Consider the following 18,522-nt stretch of genomic DNA (forward strand, 5'->3'; position numbering starts at 1 on the left):
AGAGCAATATAACTTCTGAAAATAGACACTTACACTGGAAAGCCTGACACACCCTATATGGAGCCTATGAGTGGCAGAACCATAATCGAAAGCCAGTCAAGGCACTAGGCCATGCTAGCAGCATTCAGTTAAGGCTCTGAGCAAAGCAGCCCTAAGAGAAGAAAGTAAATGGGAATTCTATAAACGCCGTTGCATAGATCCCCACAGGCTCTTTTCATCACTGAGAGGCATTTGAGCTTGTACTCTTTATGGTAACTCTAGCTCGGATGAGTTATTCCAATACAGCTGGCACATTCAGAACCCCTTTAAAAATAAGAATTCATGGAAATGGCCAACCTGCCGTGATTTCCTGATATGAATCTGCATGCAAAGCCTATGGGGGAAAGAGCTAGTAGTCGTAGGATACAAGTCTGAGCTGTGCCTGTCATTAACAAGGGTGGGTTTTTCAGGGTAAAATTCTCCTGGGCCAAATAACAGGAGACTGATAAATAAAGCTTGCCAACTGCCCTTTCTGACTCACTCTCTCCTGCTGGAGGGATGACTCACTGTCATGTGTGAAAGGCTGCCAGGTCTTGCTTACATGCTTAAACAAGCATGGGTTCTCTGTGTTAGACATACATTACCTCAGGAGAAGCAGACACTTAACGCTGAGAAGGCAGCCCTGGAAAAGACTCTGCTGACTAAAGGATCTGAACTGCAAGGTATTTCTCAATGCTTTCTGGAAAGTTCAAGGCTGTTGTAAGATTACTACAGAAACCATAGTCCCAAAGCCATGGCTGAGGGCTTGGCTGACGATCACAGTGTTTTAAAACCACGACTCACCAGGACCATCAGATTTTACCCAGGTAATTCCTGCAGAGTGAGCCAGGCAGCACGTTCTAGGTGCAGACAGAACTGACCGAGACCATGCCTGGTCTGCAGCTGCTTTTTGTCCAAGGAAAACAGCCTGCTAGAAGCACCCACTTGTTGCTCAATATTTTATGGTAAAAAAAGTACCCCCATGGGGCTGCTCCACTTAAGGAGACTGTGAGGAACCTGCCTTGAATCTGAAGAGGGGCAAACATAGCACGTTGAATATCATCTCTCAGCCCGAGTAGCTCATCGACTGCTTTTCAGCAACGCCGGTAGCTGCTCAGTGCTTCTTCCTTTCTGCAGTGACAGAAACCTTGCAGGTAAGTGACAGTGCACAAAAAGCTCGTTGGCCTCCAGGAGCTCTGCTGCCTACGTGAGTGCGTGCTCCACCCTTCGGTCTTCTCCTGTCGTCCCAGGCCCACCACAGGCCAACTGCGCAACTCTGTGAAATCTCTCCCCCAGGCACAGCAGGGACTTTTCACAAATCCCAGTTATTAGCAAATACCACAGGCTACATTGCCCTGCAGGACTGATGTGGCAAGGACACTTTTCCCTCATACTCTTTCTAAGGTCCCGTACAATGCTTGTTTGCTTGAACATGACAAAGCAAGGCACTTTTGCAAGGACTTGTGTACTGGGATGTCAATCCACAGATCAGAGTGTCACAGCTAGAGAGACAAAGCTGTACCCACCCTTTAGGATATAGAGGACTCCTAATGAAGGAACTGAAAGATTTCTCCCAAGACGATGAGAAGGAAGCTGTGCTGTAGCCTCTCTCAACTCCAGGTATTAGCCAACATCTTGCTCCATCATTTGGTAGGGAAACCATGCTGCTGCAGGGCAGTGATACCACAACTGCCTCTTGCGTGTTCGGCCAGGTATGCACCATCCAGGAGTCACCCATGCAACCAGGAAAGACAGTTGCACATGCTTTGGCCCAGCCAAGCTCTCAGGACACCTGCAACTAAAGCACCATCTCAAGGTCTCGTCACCATTTTTCAGACCATATGAGCACTAACCTGCCTGCCTAAAATGAATGTATAACCTAGAAATGTTAATTTTGAATGAAGAGTGTACCATTCCACATCACGTATATGAGGAAGATATAGCAGTTTCTCACACAGTTCTAAATACATCTTTTATATTTCTTCTCCTTTGGGAGACAATATGTGTTTTCCATCCCACAAAATTTCTAAGAGGCTATTTTTAAATATTTTTGCTCTGTACCAGAACAGATGTCTAATGAAAAGCTTGAGAGAGAAATTGCAGGCCACAACAGCCTCATCCAATGTAAAAGACTCACCTGACACATGGAAAACAAGCCTAAGCCACAATGCTACTTAGCGTTAATGTAGCATGTGCCAGTCTAAGTGAAAAGACTAAATAATAGCTGTGAATCTGCAGTTCAAGTGTCTGTCTCAATAAGGCAGTGCAGGGCCATCCCACAGAAGTGATCTAGTCCCTGGACTATTGATTACTCCAGAAGAAGTAAATTCCTCATCCTAATTGTGCTGCAAAATTTCATCCTTTAAAAAACTTTTCAAAACACATTGCAAGGGAAAATTGTATTATTTTTATCCAGCATAGATATGTTTTGCTCAAAAACTTCTAAACCAGCACTAATGTGTCAAATTTCTCCTCTTAACAATGATGAAAATATTACCTCTTTGGTTTTCTTCACTGTTTAATCATCCATTATTTTTTCATTGATTCTTATTGACTCTGACAAAGTCAGGATTTCATCCTAAATTTTCTACCTGATGCTAATGATTAGCATGTACAGATAGTCTCATAGGTAAAATGATACCATTTCTTACCATGAATTCAGTTTGTTTCAAGATACTGACATCCCAACTGCATATTTTAAGTTTGAACATCTAAGATCTGCTTTCCCAATCATGTAATATCAATGATAAAAATAAATATATATATATATATCTCATTAAAAAGATAAAATGAAATGAAGACTTGGTAGATATTTTAAGTAACAGCATTTCTCTTTGCTATACTTATTTCACAATGAGTCATAAATTAGGCTAGCTATATCTGAGAACAAAATGAGAGATGATGGAAATAAAAAAAGAAGTAAACACAATATATTAAAGATTCCAGAGTAACTCTCTTTAAAAGCAAAATTTCAGCAACTTTTAGACTCTAGTAAGTCATGTCTCCTGGTTGCTTTGCTAACCCTTTAGAAAAAGAGGGTTGACATTAAAATCAATAATCATATTCATCTGCAGGTGTCAAAGCACTTCCCAAAATAAGTCAGTAAAGTAATCTTCTCAGAAATGGTGCAATGAAGGCATTAAGGTGAAGAAATTACAGTCCAGGTCTCCAGTCACCCAGTCAAGGCCCTTGTGTGCTAAACTACCCCACCTCTGACAAATGAGTTCGGCTTCTTAAGCTGCAGTTTCAAAGTGATTTACTTAGCAATGCGAAACCACGCCACTCAACATGAGAAGATACCACTTCTGCTAGTTGCTCTGATTACAGTCACCTTCTGCCGTGGCTCTTGAGAGCACAGCGCTCTGACTGCTAAGCCTGTTTTGGGGGCTTCTCAGAGGTGGCAAACTGAGGTCATTTGTCAGGATGGAGAAAACGCTCCTTATTCTTCCTTGTTCTTGTTCTTCTTCTTGTTCTTGTTCTTCCTCCTCCTCCTCCTCCATCACCCCGTCAGGCATGCTCATAAAAGATTTTAACTCACTACAATGAGCTCCAATGATGCCCACCCTGTTAGAAAACATTGTGTTAATCTGCTTGACACGATGAAGCAAAGGAAAACAGGAGAAAGGGGGACAGATTTGTAATGTTTCCTAGGTAAACCAGAAAGGAACCTTGCCTCCTTTAGCTGGATTCTGCATAACACATTATGCAAAGAATATCTGCTCTCCCCCAGGGAAAAACAAACAACCGTGCTCATACTCTCAGCATCTTGCACATGATGTCATGTTTCTGTCTGGAGCATGTATGCCCACAACATGAATTGCATACGTCCAAGCGAAGCTCAGCGCTTTCTGGAAAGGTTGGCCCCATGGCATCCGAGTTACATGACTCCGTGCATAAGCTATAAAGTCAAGATGCTCAGGATGCACCCAGCTTCCAAAGCATGCACAAAACAATTACATGTGCATCTGTAGCAAATTTCAGACTCTCAAGAAATACCGGGCTTGCTGGTCGTGTGTTGTAGATATCTCCAAAGATTTTGCATGTACACTGTTGTAGCATTCATTAGATTGCCAGAACTCTGGAAGGTCCAGACAAATTAAGGCAACTCTTAAATTCTAATTTCCTGGCTGAAAAAGAAGACTTATGTGGGAAAGTCTTACAGGGAGCCTTAGATACACTTCAACAGAGCAAAACTGATTTACAGTGGTCTTGTTTACATGAGTTATTACATTAAAAAGTACTGTAGTAATACTTCTGTTAACCATGGCTGGATGGAAAATGGAATTCCTCTCATATGGCATACCCAGGCTTGAAAAATTTTGGTTTTATCATGAATCAGAAGAAAAGGTTCTATTTCTATTACAATTGAAATTATATTTTAAAAGTACAATGTAGTTACACAATGATTTTGTCAAAACAGTACATCAGTGATGTTTGATCAGAACACTATTAAAAACTAACAGTCAAGAAGAAATAAGAAATAGGAATGAATCATGAGAGGGAAAAAAAATAAACATCCCATTTTGATTTTGAGAGGTTTTGATTAACTTCTGTTCAAATTTATGTTAAAGCATATTTCCTTTCCCCAGAAAACTTTTCAGTTTTAACAAAGCACTACGATGGACAGTAGCTTTGCCATCAGTTAACCAAGAGCACTACCTGTGCAAGTTTCAGGCTCATTCATGCCTGTCTTGCCTTCACTCCTGTTCCTCTCTGACTCCTGCCTAGACCAAATCCTCAGTCCGATGGCCCCTCTCCTGGTGAGGAAGAGCTAGCTGTCCGACATCCTTCCTCATAGCACTACCAAATGTATTTATGCAGAGAAATAGCCCCTTACTTGGTAGTGAACAGTTCTGAGAAGTCCAGCAGCCCGTCACAGCTGCAGGGTCACGGGTCTCTGCCCCGACAGCAGTGGTTCTGGGAGAGGTATTGAGCGCTGTTCTTCAGTAAGGGCAGCAGCGTGCTGAGCAGTGGCGAGCACTGGTGAACCATGCTGTTTATGGAAGGATGCTTGGCATGGGCTTTTCTTGAAAGAAAACAGATGCAGGTGTTACCTCAGTGTATTCGGACAGGGCAGGTTCCCTAAGGACTCACCAGTGCATCAAATGTGTACCTCAGATACAGCAATCGCACTGTATTTGCATCAGCAGTCTGGTCTGCTGCTTTCTGCAAGTCAACATCGCTCCTGTCTCTTAAGGCGGGATTGAACATGTCGGAGCAAAGAAGCCTGCCAATTTCTTCCCAAATCACTTGGAAGTGCTTCCGTCTGAACACAAGCCAAGCCACATAGCTGCAGAAGTTGTAGAAGCCCTAAATTGAAAACACAGATCCCCTTTTCACTGGGGAAAGGCCCAGAATCCCACTGCATCCCAGAGTGGAAGTTGGCATGACTCCACTAAAATGCCAGCAACCATTTGGCATCAAACTTTACCATACATCATTGAAGACTGGAAAGGACTGGTTTTTTAGAGGTATGCAGACAGATAAGGCTAGAAACAGGGTTAGCTCAGACAGATTTCATCTTGCTCAACTCTGACCAATTTGGCTTAGTCTTGCTGCTAGAAACTAAGGAGAGAACCTGAGATCACCACCCAGTTTCCCTCAATAATCAATGGAAAGAGATTGATGGGATGAGTCATTCTGTGGTGGTTCCTATCACATGAATCTGTCTCAAGAGGCAACAATTCACCTTCTGGCTGAGCTTCTCTTTTCTGCATTGACTGTCAAGGCAGCCGAAGGGCATGGTCTGACTGGACATCTATTGTTTGGGCAGCTGCAGGTAGATGATTCCTATGATTCATGATTCCCACGCCAAATGACGGCATTATGATCACAGAAAATATTGCTACCAAATATGAACTCATCGCATCTCACCTCCGCATGTCTGCTTGCTGATTAAAAAAACAAAATCTAGCTTTTCACACCTATTTAACGTTTGTGATCCCTAGCATAAGATGAATCAACTCCCAATAATTCAAATCTCTACTAAGTTTGTTCTTGGAAATATGGCATAACTGGGACTGCTGTGTATCCTTGGAATTGAACGCACAGTTCCCCTCTTTCAAGGAAAGGCTTCCCAGTTTATGAAGTACAAAGTATAATTTGGGCTCAGCTGTTTTGTATTAATTTGCTGAAGCCCTGCTACATAGTGAGTCTCATAAATGGCTGATGGAGCTGTATGTTGCAGGTCAGAAGAGCTAGAAATGTCACCAAGGGCAATGGAAATAAAAGAAGGCTATAAAATTTGTTACCTACAGAGTGAAACTATGAGGCCGACGATGAGAAGAAACCTATAGACCAGATTTCCCAGAGGGACCTTAGGCTGTGGTGGGAACTGCCTGGGGTCCAAGAGCCACAGAGGGACTGAAATTCCCCAGCTGAGGGCTCCAAGGGGAAAAGGCTTGGGCTGAAGGGCAAAGAGATGGTATTTTACAGTGACATCTAGGCCCTAGAGGTAAAATTTTATTCTAGGTATTCTGCCCTACAAGTAAACTACTGGGGGAACCAAAAAGGAAAGGAGCATTTGGATGTGCACAGGGAGGGTCTGGGCTGACACTCAGTCACACTCTCCATTTATCTTTGTGTCTTTCTTACCTCAAAGAAGTTCTGATCTTTCTGCAATGATGTTTTTCTCCTAAGGCAGCGAACAAGAGCACAAAATTAATAGCAGCAGTCGTCCTTTCAGTTCTCTGAACAGAGCATTGAATATGACTCATGGGGCTATGCCAAGCTGGCATTTTACCAGAGCAATAAAGTTGTTACTGGAAGATCCTCATTACTAGCATGTGGAGACCCACTGTCCAAGAGAAAGGCAGGACTTCTGCATTGCCTCAGAGAGAAAATGCAAAATATTGTATGGCTCAGTTAATTAAATCTGACGAAGAACAAAGCTGGATGTGATGAGCAGGCGAGACTCCCCTGCTACGCTATCATTGAGACTGAGCTCTCTGCATGGGCCTCTCAAAAGTGGTCAGCGCTGATCTAACCCAGTTCCCACTGAAGTCAATAAAAAAAACTCTTCCTGACATCACTGGAAGAGCAATGAGCAGAATTACCGAGGGCACAAAGCCAGTCCGATGCTGAGACAATAAACTTGAAAACCAGGAAGGAGATGCCTGGTGTATCTCCAAGAAGAAATATAAAACATGCCCAAGAATGACAAAGGGCCTTTGTTAAAGAAGCAGCAATTTGCCCAGTGGAAGCCTGAGAGATGCTCTCGCCACCCACTTGAGCCCGAGGATTCTCACGCAAAGCCAAATGACTGTCCATCATGGAAATGGCCATTAAAGTGGAGGGTGACGCACACATCCCAGCAGCCACTCAGTTCTCCTGGAGATGGCACAACTCACCCTCATGGAAATAAAAGCAAATTTTCCCTGCTAGCCTACAGATCCCCACAGATCTGGCTTGGTCCTGCCAGACGCACAGGAAAGCCTGTCCCCACATCAACTCACTAACTCCTGACATGTCCCTTATCTTCCTGATAACATCAAGTGTTCCACACATCTCGGGTATCCCCAGCTGCCATCACCTCAGAAACATCAACGCAGAGCAGACCATGAAGATATTACCTTTCAGCCCTATAGCTCTATTTACCATCTTCTGACTTTTATTTATTGATTTTTTGATCAAGACGGCCATGTATCTCCGTATCTGGCTCCCACCAGCCATAATCCTGCTGACACTTCACATATTGTGCAAGGGAAAAGAAGCTTGACTCTGCAAGCATGGCATGGCTGTTTGCCAAAGCAGAACTCCCAGAACAGCTCTGATGCTTTTGATTCCTTATGAATTCTGGTATAGCACAGTATTCTGTCTTCAGAATACCAGAGGTGGAGAAACCTAAAGTGACCCCAGCTTCTTAAACCTAAATGTGAAACCCAGCTTCACCTTTTAACATTACACAGCTCATGCAGTGTCTTAGAACCGGTACCTAATTTAGCAGAGAAACCTACGTGGAGGCCAGCAACAGAAAATAATGCTAATAATTAGAGTCAAATAAGGCCAGGGGTCTCCACCCTTCTTTCTCCCAGTGCTTTTTTCCCTCAGGTGAGGTATTAAGCTAAGAGACCTGCTTGAAGTAAAGTTTCCTAAAATAAGTGTTGAACTAGGAGGCACCTCCCATGTCTAGGGCACAGTTGCTAATTACCTAGGAAAATACAGAAACGGCCAGGAAAACATCAAACTTGCAACAAGCTTCAGGACGGGACTTGTAAGAAACGTGAAAGAGTGTGCAAAAAGCATCATGCCTTCTAGTAATATAGTAATATTGATTTCTCAGAGCTGTGAGGGGGACGGGATGAGTTCATGCATAAAAGAGGAGGACAGCACAGCCAAGGGCAGACAGCGCAGTAAGCGTGGGGTTTGGATGCAAGATGACAGTGGCTTCAGACATCTACAAGAACTACTGCTGTGCGTGGGGGCACATGGGGAAGAAATGCTTCCCGTGCCATTTAGCAGCTCCCTCCACTGCAGCCATGACTTTAATTGCCCATGGATCAAGCCAGCTTCAAGGATCAGTAAGGGCTGGCTCGACCGTGTTTGTGCCATTGATGCATGCAGCTTTGGGAATACTCTGTATTTTTCCCATTATGACAAATGCCCATAAGGAAACTGGCACTACAAAAAGGTTGCACAACCCCCATCGACTTAAAAGGAGAAAGCCAGACACACCTATTCCTTCCTTGGCGTTGGAGGCACAAAAGGCTAATGTTACCATACACAAATAACAGGTCTGGAGGAACTCTCTCAAATTCCAGTCTGGGATAGTATCCAGATAGGATTTTAATGCTGCATTTTACAAATAATGTAAATTGTTAAGATGAAGATGTTCTCCACCTAAGCCTCCCTTTTTAAAATTTCAGAGAAAACCTTTACATGAAGAATCAATAATTTCATATGAACACATAGGCATTTGGCAGATCTGGAAGGGAAAGCAGTTTACCAAGATAGTATAAGATTTCATTAAAATGTTGCTATGGTGAATTAGAGTGAAAAGCGAAAACTTCCACACCATCATGAACCCATAGTTGGGTTATAAGAAAATATAGTAAAACTGGGGGTGGTATATTATCAATAGTTTCTCAGCTTTTTAATCTAATCATTTTTCAGGTTAAAAAACCTCATCAAAAGTAACCCTCACCAGAGTTTCCATTTTGATGAAGGACCTTTCCCATCCAAAAACACGTGTGCTCAAAAAATTCCTAACCATCTTTTATAATTATGAGTGTTAATCAGTTCTGTCCCTTAGCTCTTGGTTTTGGCAGTTCATATAATGGTCTGGGAGGATCCAGATAACATTTAAGGCTAAACTGAGTCAGCCTGGAAAAGATTATATTTATATAATTGCAGTATGGTATGGGAAGTGCCATATATTACAACACGCGCAGCATTAGCCTAACTCTGAAGTCAGCTGTAGTCAGCTACCGCCACCCTGCTATGAGTAACTCGGTGAGGTCTCTCTTACCGAGAGCACCGATACAGCACCTTACATCATGAAGGCTTTAAGACACAGCTCTTTTCCAGCCTGGACACCGACATCCCAACCTGCTGCCAGCTTCGAACCCCCGCTGTGATGGAAATATCAAAGAACATAGTTTCTTGTTTCAGCTCTCTGCTCTCACTCCCATGCTGCTGGTTTTTTGCCAGCAGACCTCTTTCTTGCCTCAACCCTGCACATTCCCACCAACCAGACAACACAAGCGAGTGAAGAGGCAGCAGAGCTAACTAGCTGGGTATACGACAGGCTGTTTTATCCAGCTGCATCCAGTTCTTGGATTCAAGTTAGTTTCTGCAATAGGTTCCTCCAATTGAGTCTCATAACACAGACATTAGGACCATCCAACAGAAATAGTGAAACGCTGCCATGACTCTCCCTGTCCAAGCAGCGAGAAGGTTAAGGGGATGCCTCTGCTCAGCAGGAATCTGGGAGCAGGGGCTGGGCACAGAAGGCTGCTCCCAGGAGTGCCTGGTGAAATGCCCGTGTCCCAGGATGCAGAGGGAACACGTTCTTAATTCTCAGGGTCCAGCATCTTGTGGGATGGGGCACACTGAAATGAAAGCCCTGTTGGGACAGCAGTTTCAGCTTCCCTTTGACTCCATCATTTCACAGGTTACCTTCTCCTCTTGATTAGAAGGAAACCCAGGTTCCCCCACCCCAGCCAGGAGCAAGGTTGCTCGGAGCTGTGTTGCAGGAAGGCAGGTGAATGTTTGTGACTCCTCTGGGGGACTGGCAGCAGTTTTACACCAACTGACTGAAAAAATTTGCCTAAAACTGCTCGAGAAGATCCCATGGGACTGGGGTGCAGGGTGGGGACTACCAGCTCCTTTCTACTGCCAGGGAAAGGAAACATTGTGCAGGAACACACATGGCTGAGGAAAGAGTCCCTAACACTAGCACGGTGTGTGATCTCTCTGTCATTATGTTCTCCTTCCACTAACCATTTTCTGGTTAAACCAGCCAGGGTTAAACCACAACACCTTCATCTCCTGCTAAAACTCCCCTTTTCTTGTCCTCCCTTGGCTTTTCTTGTCCTCCCTTTTCAAACACCCTCCTCCCATCCTCTCCTGCCTTCTTCAGTTTCTTTTTTAATTCCCACTATAGGTTTCTCTCCCCTTTCAGTGCATCACTGGGACCTCATCTAAAGAGCAGTTGGTCTCCACCACTCTGAAAAAGCCATGCACCATCTTCCCCGCTCAGAGGTAAGAGTCCTACACTCCCAATGCCCAAGCACAACTTCTTCGTGTCTCTACTCCCTTCACTTGCTAGACTAGTCTTATGCTATTTCAGACTTGGCATAAGAGGAAATTTATGCAGGGATCAGTGGCAACCAGCAGGTACATAACCATTTGCTTTCAAGATTTAGTTAAGTGGAAGTGGCAGGGGTAAGATCCAGGGCTGGCACCGATTTTTGCCCTGCTGACTTTCATGTTGAACCCATTAAAGTTTCCTGCTCTGTATATCTAGCAAGGCTTCCGCATACCAGGGCTAGAGCTTTCCAGTCTGGTATCCAGAGCTCTGCTGCAACTCATTGTGGCCAAATCAGTTGGCAACAGCTGACCAGAAACACTTTTGGAGTCAGTAATGAGATGAGATGAGACAGAGCTGCAGGGAGATCAGGACACTTCTCTGTCTCATGGTCCCTTAGCCCTCTATGACTCCTTGGCTCACAAGACTTTTATTACCCTGGGCATTCCCTTGTGTCACTCAACAGAGGACTTGGCCTTGGGCTGCTGTGGCCCTTGACATAGCGAGAGTCCCCAGAAGGGATTGGCTTACTTTCCTCTAGGCATGTGGCACTGCTGTGCCATGCCTCCTCGTCCGACGATAAGCTTACAGTACACCTTGGCGAGGTGAATCCTGGCCACCGCTAACTTCGCCAACACATCGTCCTTTTCTTTCTTCTCTAAAATTATCATTGTCCTGTCAAAACAAGACGGGAAAAGAGTTTTCAGGGAAGGTGCTCTGGACAGAAGGGATGCTAGAAAAAGTGACCGTTCCTGAGAAGTAAGTGTGGTTTTCAGGCACATAAACCAACGCTCTGCGTGACACCACCATCAGGGGACACCTCTGCAGCAAGGCTGGGCTCAGACACTTCCAGCACAGCTTAGCAATGCCGGTGGGGCCACCAGGCCCGGGGCTTGGCCCCAGACAGTCTCTCTTGCCCCACACAACTTATACGCTGCATACCTACAGCCCATCAGGTTGCTGTCTTTGATCCTGCATAGCTTATGAACCCTTTTTGCAGCCTGCATAAAAGCCCTGCAGGTGCATTTAGATATCTCCAGGCACAGGCTCCGTCACCGGGCAGCCTGGAGCTGTGGGTCTGGCTCACTCAGAGACAGCACTTACTCCTCTTCAAAAAGGCACATGAAGTGCTTTTGGGACCGCCTCTAAACAGGAACGGCTGACACCACAAGCCTGTATTTTAAACCAATTCAGATCAAACACTAAGGAAATGCCAAACCAAAGAGCTTTCTATTTCCTCTGCTTCCCCTGTAATCCACCCAGCTGTCTGCCGGTGCCTGGGAGCGCTGCCAGCCTAAAAGTTACCAGCCTCCTTTCACGGTCAGGAGAGTTGGTTTTATCTGTCCTATCCCTGATGGCCTCCAGCCCTAAAGCTTCCTACACTACCCACCTTTAATAAATTAGGGCAATTACTCTGGGCTTCTCAAGGATAATTGCTAATAAAATTCAGCAGGTTTTCCTCAAAAGACATGAAAGGGTTGGAAGCAGAAACAGACAGAAACTAAAGGGGAAAGAAAATGCAGGACAGAAATAATAGCCCTTGTTCCCTTCATGTCTCATCCACCACTGCTGAGTTTTTGTTCTTAGAGTCACATATTTCAGAGGTGAATACTCCTAAGATGTCTCCAGTGGGGGAATGCCTCATGCCCACTGCTGGTTGTTTTTGAAGTTAGTTATGAGATCTTCCTGAACCTAGAAGAAGCCAGGAAAGCCTCAGGCTTGGATTTACAAGGAATCAGCACAGCATCAACAAAAGACAAAGTCACAAGAAGACAAATATGTCCATATTCATCCTGACGTTCTCTGATAGGAGAGTTCCTATACTTTCTTTTCCAAAGAAAGTTTAATTCACAGAACCAACGACTTCTGAAGCCAGGACGATCTTAGATGTTCTCTTGAGGCACTGTGGACACTGGTACTTCTACATGACCTAGGTTCAAGACAGTTGAGGAACTATTCAGACCATCAGGCCTGGCTCCCTGTGGACAAGAGTAGTCCCAACAGATGAGTTGTTAGGCATCTCTTATAGGCAGCCCAAATGGCAGGAACCCCAAAACACACCAACTAGGAGCAGGAAAAACCAGCCTTGTTTTCTGTGTTACTAGGTTATCACACAGGGTCTACAGGAAGAGCAGCTCGAGAACTGCACAGCCGTTGGATGCGTCTGTCATATAGGAACATCAGGCTGATAAAGGACTAGGTGGGTCACCAAGCCCAGTCTCCAAATAATCTGTCTGTCAGATTAACTGGGAGCAAATTATAGGTGTCACTAAGGAGACACATGAAATGGTACCGGCATGTCTTGCCTCCAGTCTGTCTCTACTTGTGGCACATAGCCAGTACTACATAGGAAAGCAAAAAAGCCTCTGCAACTAAATTACATCTCGGAAGAAGGGGGAGGGAGTTTTCTTCCTAAGCAGGCCACTAGCAACAGCCCTGAGCATGGGATTTATGCGGGATAGATATAGGAAAACAAATGGCTATGCAATCTTCTTTCACATTCTCTCAAATACATCAGCATATCACAAACCCAAGGATTCTTATCACAAGTGTAATTTTATGTCATTATGATTCTATTATGTAGTTACAAAATCTCTTTCACAAGCTCACGGAGTTCCATCTTCAGAAAAAAAGTCATTTTCTTGCCTGCCCCCACTGCTTCCTAGTGGAAGACCATTCCAGAACTTTATTCCACAGGAGAAAAAAGACAGTCCTTGCTACATTTGATTTGAAATATGGCACATAGCAAGTTCGGAATTAGACCAGGTGGATAACAGAGGAAATAAGAGGTCTTGAACAGGGAAAAGATGCAATGCCAGAAAGCTCTTCACACCATGATTAATATCTCCCTGCTCCTCCAAGTCAGCTAAGATGCTACAATAATTAAGGATGAACTTCAACATTAAATAGGACCTAAAATTGCCTTTTGTCGTTTTACTTTCCTTCTCTGTATTTATACTTCAGTAGATCAATATCCTGACTTTCTGCTTCTGCACGGTGTCTCTTTAAGCTTCTCTGATGCACCTGCACTGCATGCAGGTAATCCTGACAGGCAAGCCGCTTCCCTTCAGGGGAGGTAATGAATCTTAATAAAACAGTATTGTAGACTATCCCTTTGGGAAGCATAAAGTCAGTATATGCTTCCCACCGAAAGGCAGGAGTCACTTTGGGAGCACTGCATTCTAGAACACACTGAAAAGTCTCTCCTGGCAGGGTTTATCCAGTGCTCATAGCTGATATCAACTAATCAGAGTCCCCTTGATCCAGGAAACTATATTGCAATAGGTCCAAACTCCTCCTCGTTTCAGTCTGTTTCTGTATTTGCCACACCAGTAGATGATATGAGGCATTTGGAGATGTCATGGCCCACGGAGTGGCCTCCTTGTCCTTTACCAGCCAAGAGCAAGGGGATCATTTTGTAAACTGCAGCCCAGAGCACCTCAACTGAATCTACGACCTTTGTGTATGAAACTATGCTGATGGTTTTCTTTATTTATGAATTATTCCTTGCACAATGAAAGAAACACCTGTCAGTCTATGGATGTAAAACAAACCAATTCCTTAAGGCCAGCAATCCTCCAACAGTCTTTTCTTCAATCCAGATAAATCAGCCCCTCTCTATATCCAGGCTTCATGAATTGTGAAGTAAGTAAGCATTAGGTGTTTTAAGAGAATGGTCAATCAATTCTCAGAGACTATTATAGACCCCAGAAAATCACTGATGTTTCTTACAATCATAGTTTGTAGCTCTGTAACGCTTTCTGCCAAGGCATATAACCCTCTAACACAGCAGCTGCTAACCTATTCCTCTGGCATCCCCGCTTCCACTCTGCAAGGTAGCAAGTGTGGTCACACACCCTTACTTGAGAACTGCTTTCCTAGCATATAGTCCTCATGTTGTAACATGTTTCTAGCACCTAAGAGTCATCTGAACCTGCTTTGCAAAGTATTTAGAAATGAAGTCTTAAAGCAATGTGACCCACAGCACAAATTAACACCCAGCAGACTCAGTTGTGACTATTTGATGCTCTGTATTGCAAGCAGAAATGACTGGATGCTAAAGTTATTGCTGGGAAACGGCATTAAGGGATGGTAATTCAATCCAGAGCACTCACATAGATGTAACGTTGGTGGTAGTAGTAATGATTTATTCAAACTGCAGCATTACCTTGAGGAGCCAAATTATTTGGTGACCCCATTGCAGCAGGACTGGATCCAGCCACGATCTTGAAAGGGAGACTCCGGTGATGCCATGCCACGTGAACAGCAGTGCACGCTGCTCAGGGCAAGGCTGGGGCAAAGCGGCGTTCAAACCCTCCCAGAAAATCTGTCTCTGTACCTAGTCAGAAGAGCCTATGTCCCGGCGAGCACAGAGGACAAGGGGACGAAAGACATAAATGGTGAGACCAAGGGGGTTTTCTCCTTAGTATTCCATATATAGACTGGGCCAGTATAGCAAGCAGTCCTTGCTCATATGCAGAATCCCACTGATTCTGCCATGAAAGACTGCCACGTGATTCCAGATTTGCTGGGGCAAGCCCTGTGTACTTACACCCCTAAAGTCTTGTACTCACGAAATCAAGGAGCTGCATTTCTTTTCCAGGGCAAATTTTTCCAGGTAAAAAGATAGGTAGAAGAGCAGGGCCATGAGAAACTCATCCAGTTTCTCATTCCTAAATGGAAGGTGGAAAGGTTGCTGTGAAGTCTGGAGATTTGCAGATATAGACACCACCATTATGAAAAAGAACAAAGTCTCTGCTCAAGGGCCTGCATTATACCAAATATTATACCAAATATTAGCTATATTGTTGAGACTTAGTCATAGCAAGCGCTCCACCCCACATTAAGACTTCGAAGGCTTTTAGAGAATTGCTAACAGAGTCCAATAAACATGCCGAAGAGTGAATTGAATTGGATATTACCAGGCATACTTCCAAGAAGCATGTTTTCTGCACTGAACATGCTGTAAGAGTGGCATTCACGTTCAAAGGGAAAGGGGGACAACTCGGACACCTCTCCCCTTCTGAAAGGACAGTATGGCTAAGGCTCAGCAAGGTCTACAGATACCTTCCTAAGTCAAAGGCAATGAAGCCACTGCATGGCTCAGGTGATCTCAGGGATACGCCTTTGAGATATAATGCTCCGCCTGCTGCCTCCTCGCTTTTAGCCTATAGAGAAGTACTGGTGATAAGTGACAGCAGCAAATAATGAGCCCTGTGGCTCTGACGGGAACAGCAGCAGCAGAGCAAGGCAGCCCAGATTCCCAGTCGTGTTAGCACTGCTGGTGCACACGGTGTTGCGGATGAGCTGGCTAACGTGGCATTTGGAGTAAAATGGATAACAATCTCCAGACATTTAAGCCCATGTTCTTGCCTTCCTTTAGGTAACAGAGTGGAAGGCTTTCAAACAGGTGATAGGATTATTTCTCTGCACATGTCGAGAACAACATGCATTTGGTATTTTTTCCCACTGAACCTCACAGATGAGAGATTTTAAACCTCTGATATTTCATGTTCTGCTTCTAATACACCCTGGTCCCTCTGCTACCAGCTACACACACATAATTCTTGAAACATACTCCAAATGACATACCTCATAACTGCTGCAAATGATAGCATGTGATGTGACTCATCTGTTTCTTTCAAAAGCAAAGCAGCATCTGAAAACATACAGAAGAGAAAAACAATATTTCCTCAGAAAAATTGCTAGTGTTAGTAGAAATAGGTTTCTAACTTGTATGGGCAATGCCTTGCTGATATGAAATACCAGCAATTACTCACATTTGACATCATCCAACGTCACATACTCATGTTGTACCCACTTTGACAGCCTATGCAATTTTCCTTCTGTGTCAGCCAGCCTTCTTTCAGGGAGCATTGCACTGCAATCATCTTGGTAGATGCCAGCGGTTGACCAATACATAACATTTAAGGACACAGCGTTAATTCCAGTCTGAAAATATTAAGATTATCTACCTGGTATGCACTCTCTTCATTGCACTCAGTTTCAAAGGGACAGGCAGTGAAATGTCCTTGGCAGGTATCCTGAACTAACTTTCAACTATTATAACCACAAAACAGGCTGGGGATGTTGAGAGAAATAGGACATTTCACCTCTAAGGTTGCGTCTGAAGTTGCTCTTTTAGTTGCTAATATAGTAAATTGTGACTATATTATTTAGATCAAAGAGGTTTTAAGTAATGGATGAAAGTCAGCTGTACCATGTTGTGAATTTATAAAATTAATAATAGTAATAATAATACTTTAATCTTTGAAGTGCCTTACACAGATGAATTAATTACCTCACAATACTCTTCAGGGTAGATGAGAATTATTACCTCGTTCTGAGAGATCTGGAAACAGCAACAAAGATGCTGAATGACTTTACCAAAGTCATACCAGGCTAGTGCCCGAGCTAGCATTCAACACCAGGCATGTCTGGCTCTGTTTTTATGTTCAGACCACTCATCCACCCTCTCGAAATGACAGCTGGCTTCCCGTTTCACGTGTTCTGTTCAGACATGATCCTCAGACAATGGATGAAAATATTCCCACCCAAATGGTCTTGTTTCTTTTTGAGCTAGGCTAGTCAAATTGAAATACCTCTTTAATGTCTTGACACGCATTTCCTGAAAGCGAGCATTTTTTCCTTCCTTAAGGTTTTCCTCAGCTGCTGGACTGGAGCTGAAATACAGAGTATGAGCATGCAGTAGTATGAATCTAAATTACTAGCAGCAGTGCAAAGAGGTCAACATCCCGTAATACAAAGGCATATCTATTTTGGCCTCTAACTGACACTAAGAAAACACATGGGTTGTGGTGAGGTCCACATGAGACATTGCTTTCAAGAACACAGAAGGAAAGAGTAAAGGGGCTTCCCGGGGTCTTCCCGCTGTCTCCTGCGACCGTACGCACTGCGCCATGTAAACCCTTCAAGCAATCAGTGTCTCAAGTGGCTTCAGGAAGATTTTAAATGTAAACTGCTCAGTTCCAGAGCTTTTCTTTGGGATCACTGAGGGCAGAGACAGGCAGAGGTCACTGGGAAGCTCACTCCTCTCCCTGGAGAGCTACTGGGCAGAGTCAGCAGCGTTCCCAAACCCAGCAGAGAAGTTGGCCAGAGCTGCTGAGACACAGACCATGAAAGGCACCTGCAGTAGCCATGTAGCCAGGGAAGAGGTGAGCAGCCTGGCTCCACCGTGACAAAGGCTTGGAAAATGCCCGGTGGGGCAGGGAGGCAGCAGCAGGGAGTGTGTGACTGACCCACCGCCGCCACGCTCCACGACACTCCCTGCCCCACGCTTGGGAAGAGAGCAGGGGGATACAGTTTGGGTGTTGGGTTTTTTTGCCCCAATAGTTTAAATGATAAAGTCTTAATCCACAGCTGCCACAGAAATTCAAAGCACAGTTACGTGCACTTTGTCCCCTGCAGAGCTGTGGTTTCCCTAAAGGCTTGCAGTCCTCCGGTGCTCACCATTGCACAGGGTCATATGTAACACCGGCAACAGGGAACATCAGTCTGAGGACCTCCACCTATAGACACCTATAGGCCCTCGCGTCCAGCACTGCTGCTCCAGTGCACCGTGCACATTTCTGACACGTGGCAGGACTCGCCACATGCTTTTAGCCGTCCCTCTGCACTGGGTTCAGCTTGAGAGCAGTGTGCAGTACATGCATATTTCTGATTTTCTACATGACCATGGTGGGATAAATGCCACAGAGCAACAGTTAAGGAGCTTCAGTCTCAATCAAAAATTAAAA

At 44.5% G+C, this 18,522-nt stretch overlaps 1 protein-coding gene across 1 annotated transcript; it reads right to left on the minus strand.

Moving 5' to 3' along the window:
• Nucleotides 1-2,850: 2,850 nt before the first annotated feature.
• Nucleotides 2,851-17,687, minus strand: PPP1R36 (protein phosphatase 1 regulatory subunit 36). The gene is made up of 8 exons (XM_087747092.1): nt 17,676-17,687; nt 17,067-17,117; nt 16,546-16,717; nt 16,358-16,424; nt 11,297-11,440; nt 5,132-5,328; nt 4,856-5,044; nt 2,851-3,582 (listed from the first exon to the last, which is right to left on the minus strand). The coding sequence occupies exons 1-6, from the start codon at nt 17,685-17,687 to the stop codon at nt 5,265-5,267; spliced, it is 510 nt and encodes a 169-aa protein (XP_087603218.1). The 3' UTR covers nt 2,851-3,582; nt 4,856-5,044; nt 5,132-5,264.
• Between the last annotated feature and the right edge of the window lie 835 nt (nt 17,688-18,522).

Source organism: Nipponia nippon, unplaced genomic scaffold, assembly GCF_047370975.1.
Source record: "Nipponia nippon isolate SJK-2023a ecotype South Korea unplaced genomic scaffold, ASM4737097v1 scaffold_11, whole genome shotgun sequence".
Taxonomy (NCBI): domain Eukaryota; kingdom Metazoa; phylum Chordata; class Aves; order Pelecaniformes; family Threskiornithidae; genus Nipponia; species Nipponia nippon.

Excerpts from the sequence above, each read along its gene's own strand:
- PPP1R36 (XM_087747092.1), bottom strand. Across the intron at positions 16,718-17,066 it reads ACCCTGAAGAGTATTGTGAG|ACTGGAATTAACGCTGTGTC; the intron begins GTAATTAATTCA and ends TAATATTTTCAG. Across the intron at positions 5,329-11,296 it reads TGCCACATGCCTAGAGGAAA|GGCTTCTACAACTTCTGCAG; the intron begins GTAAGCCAATCC and ends TTTTCAATTTAG.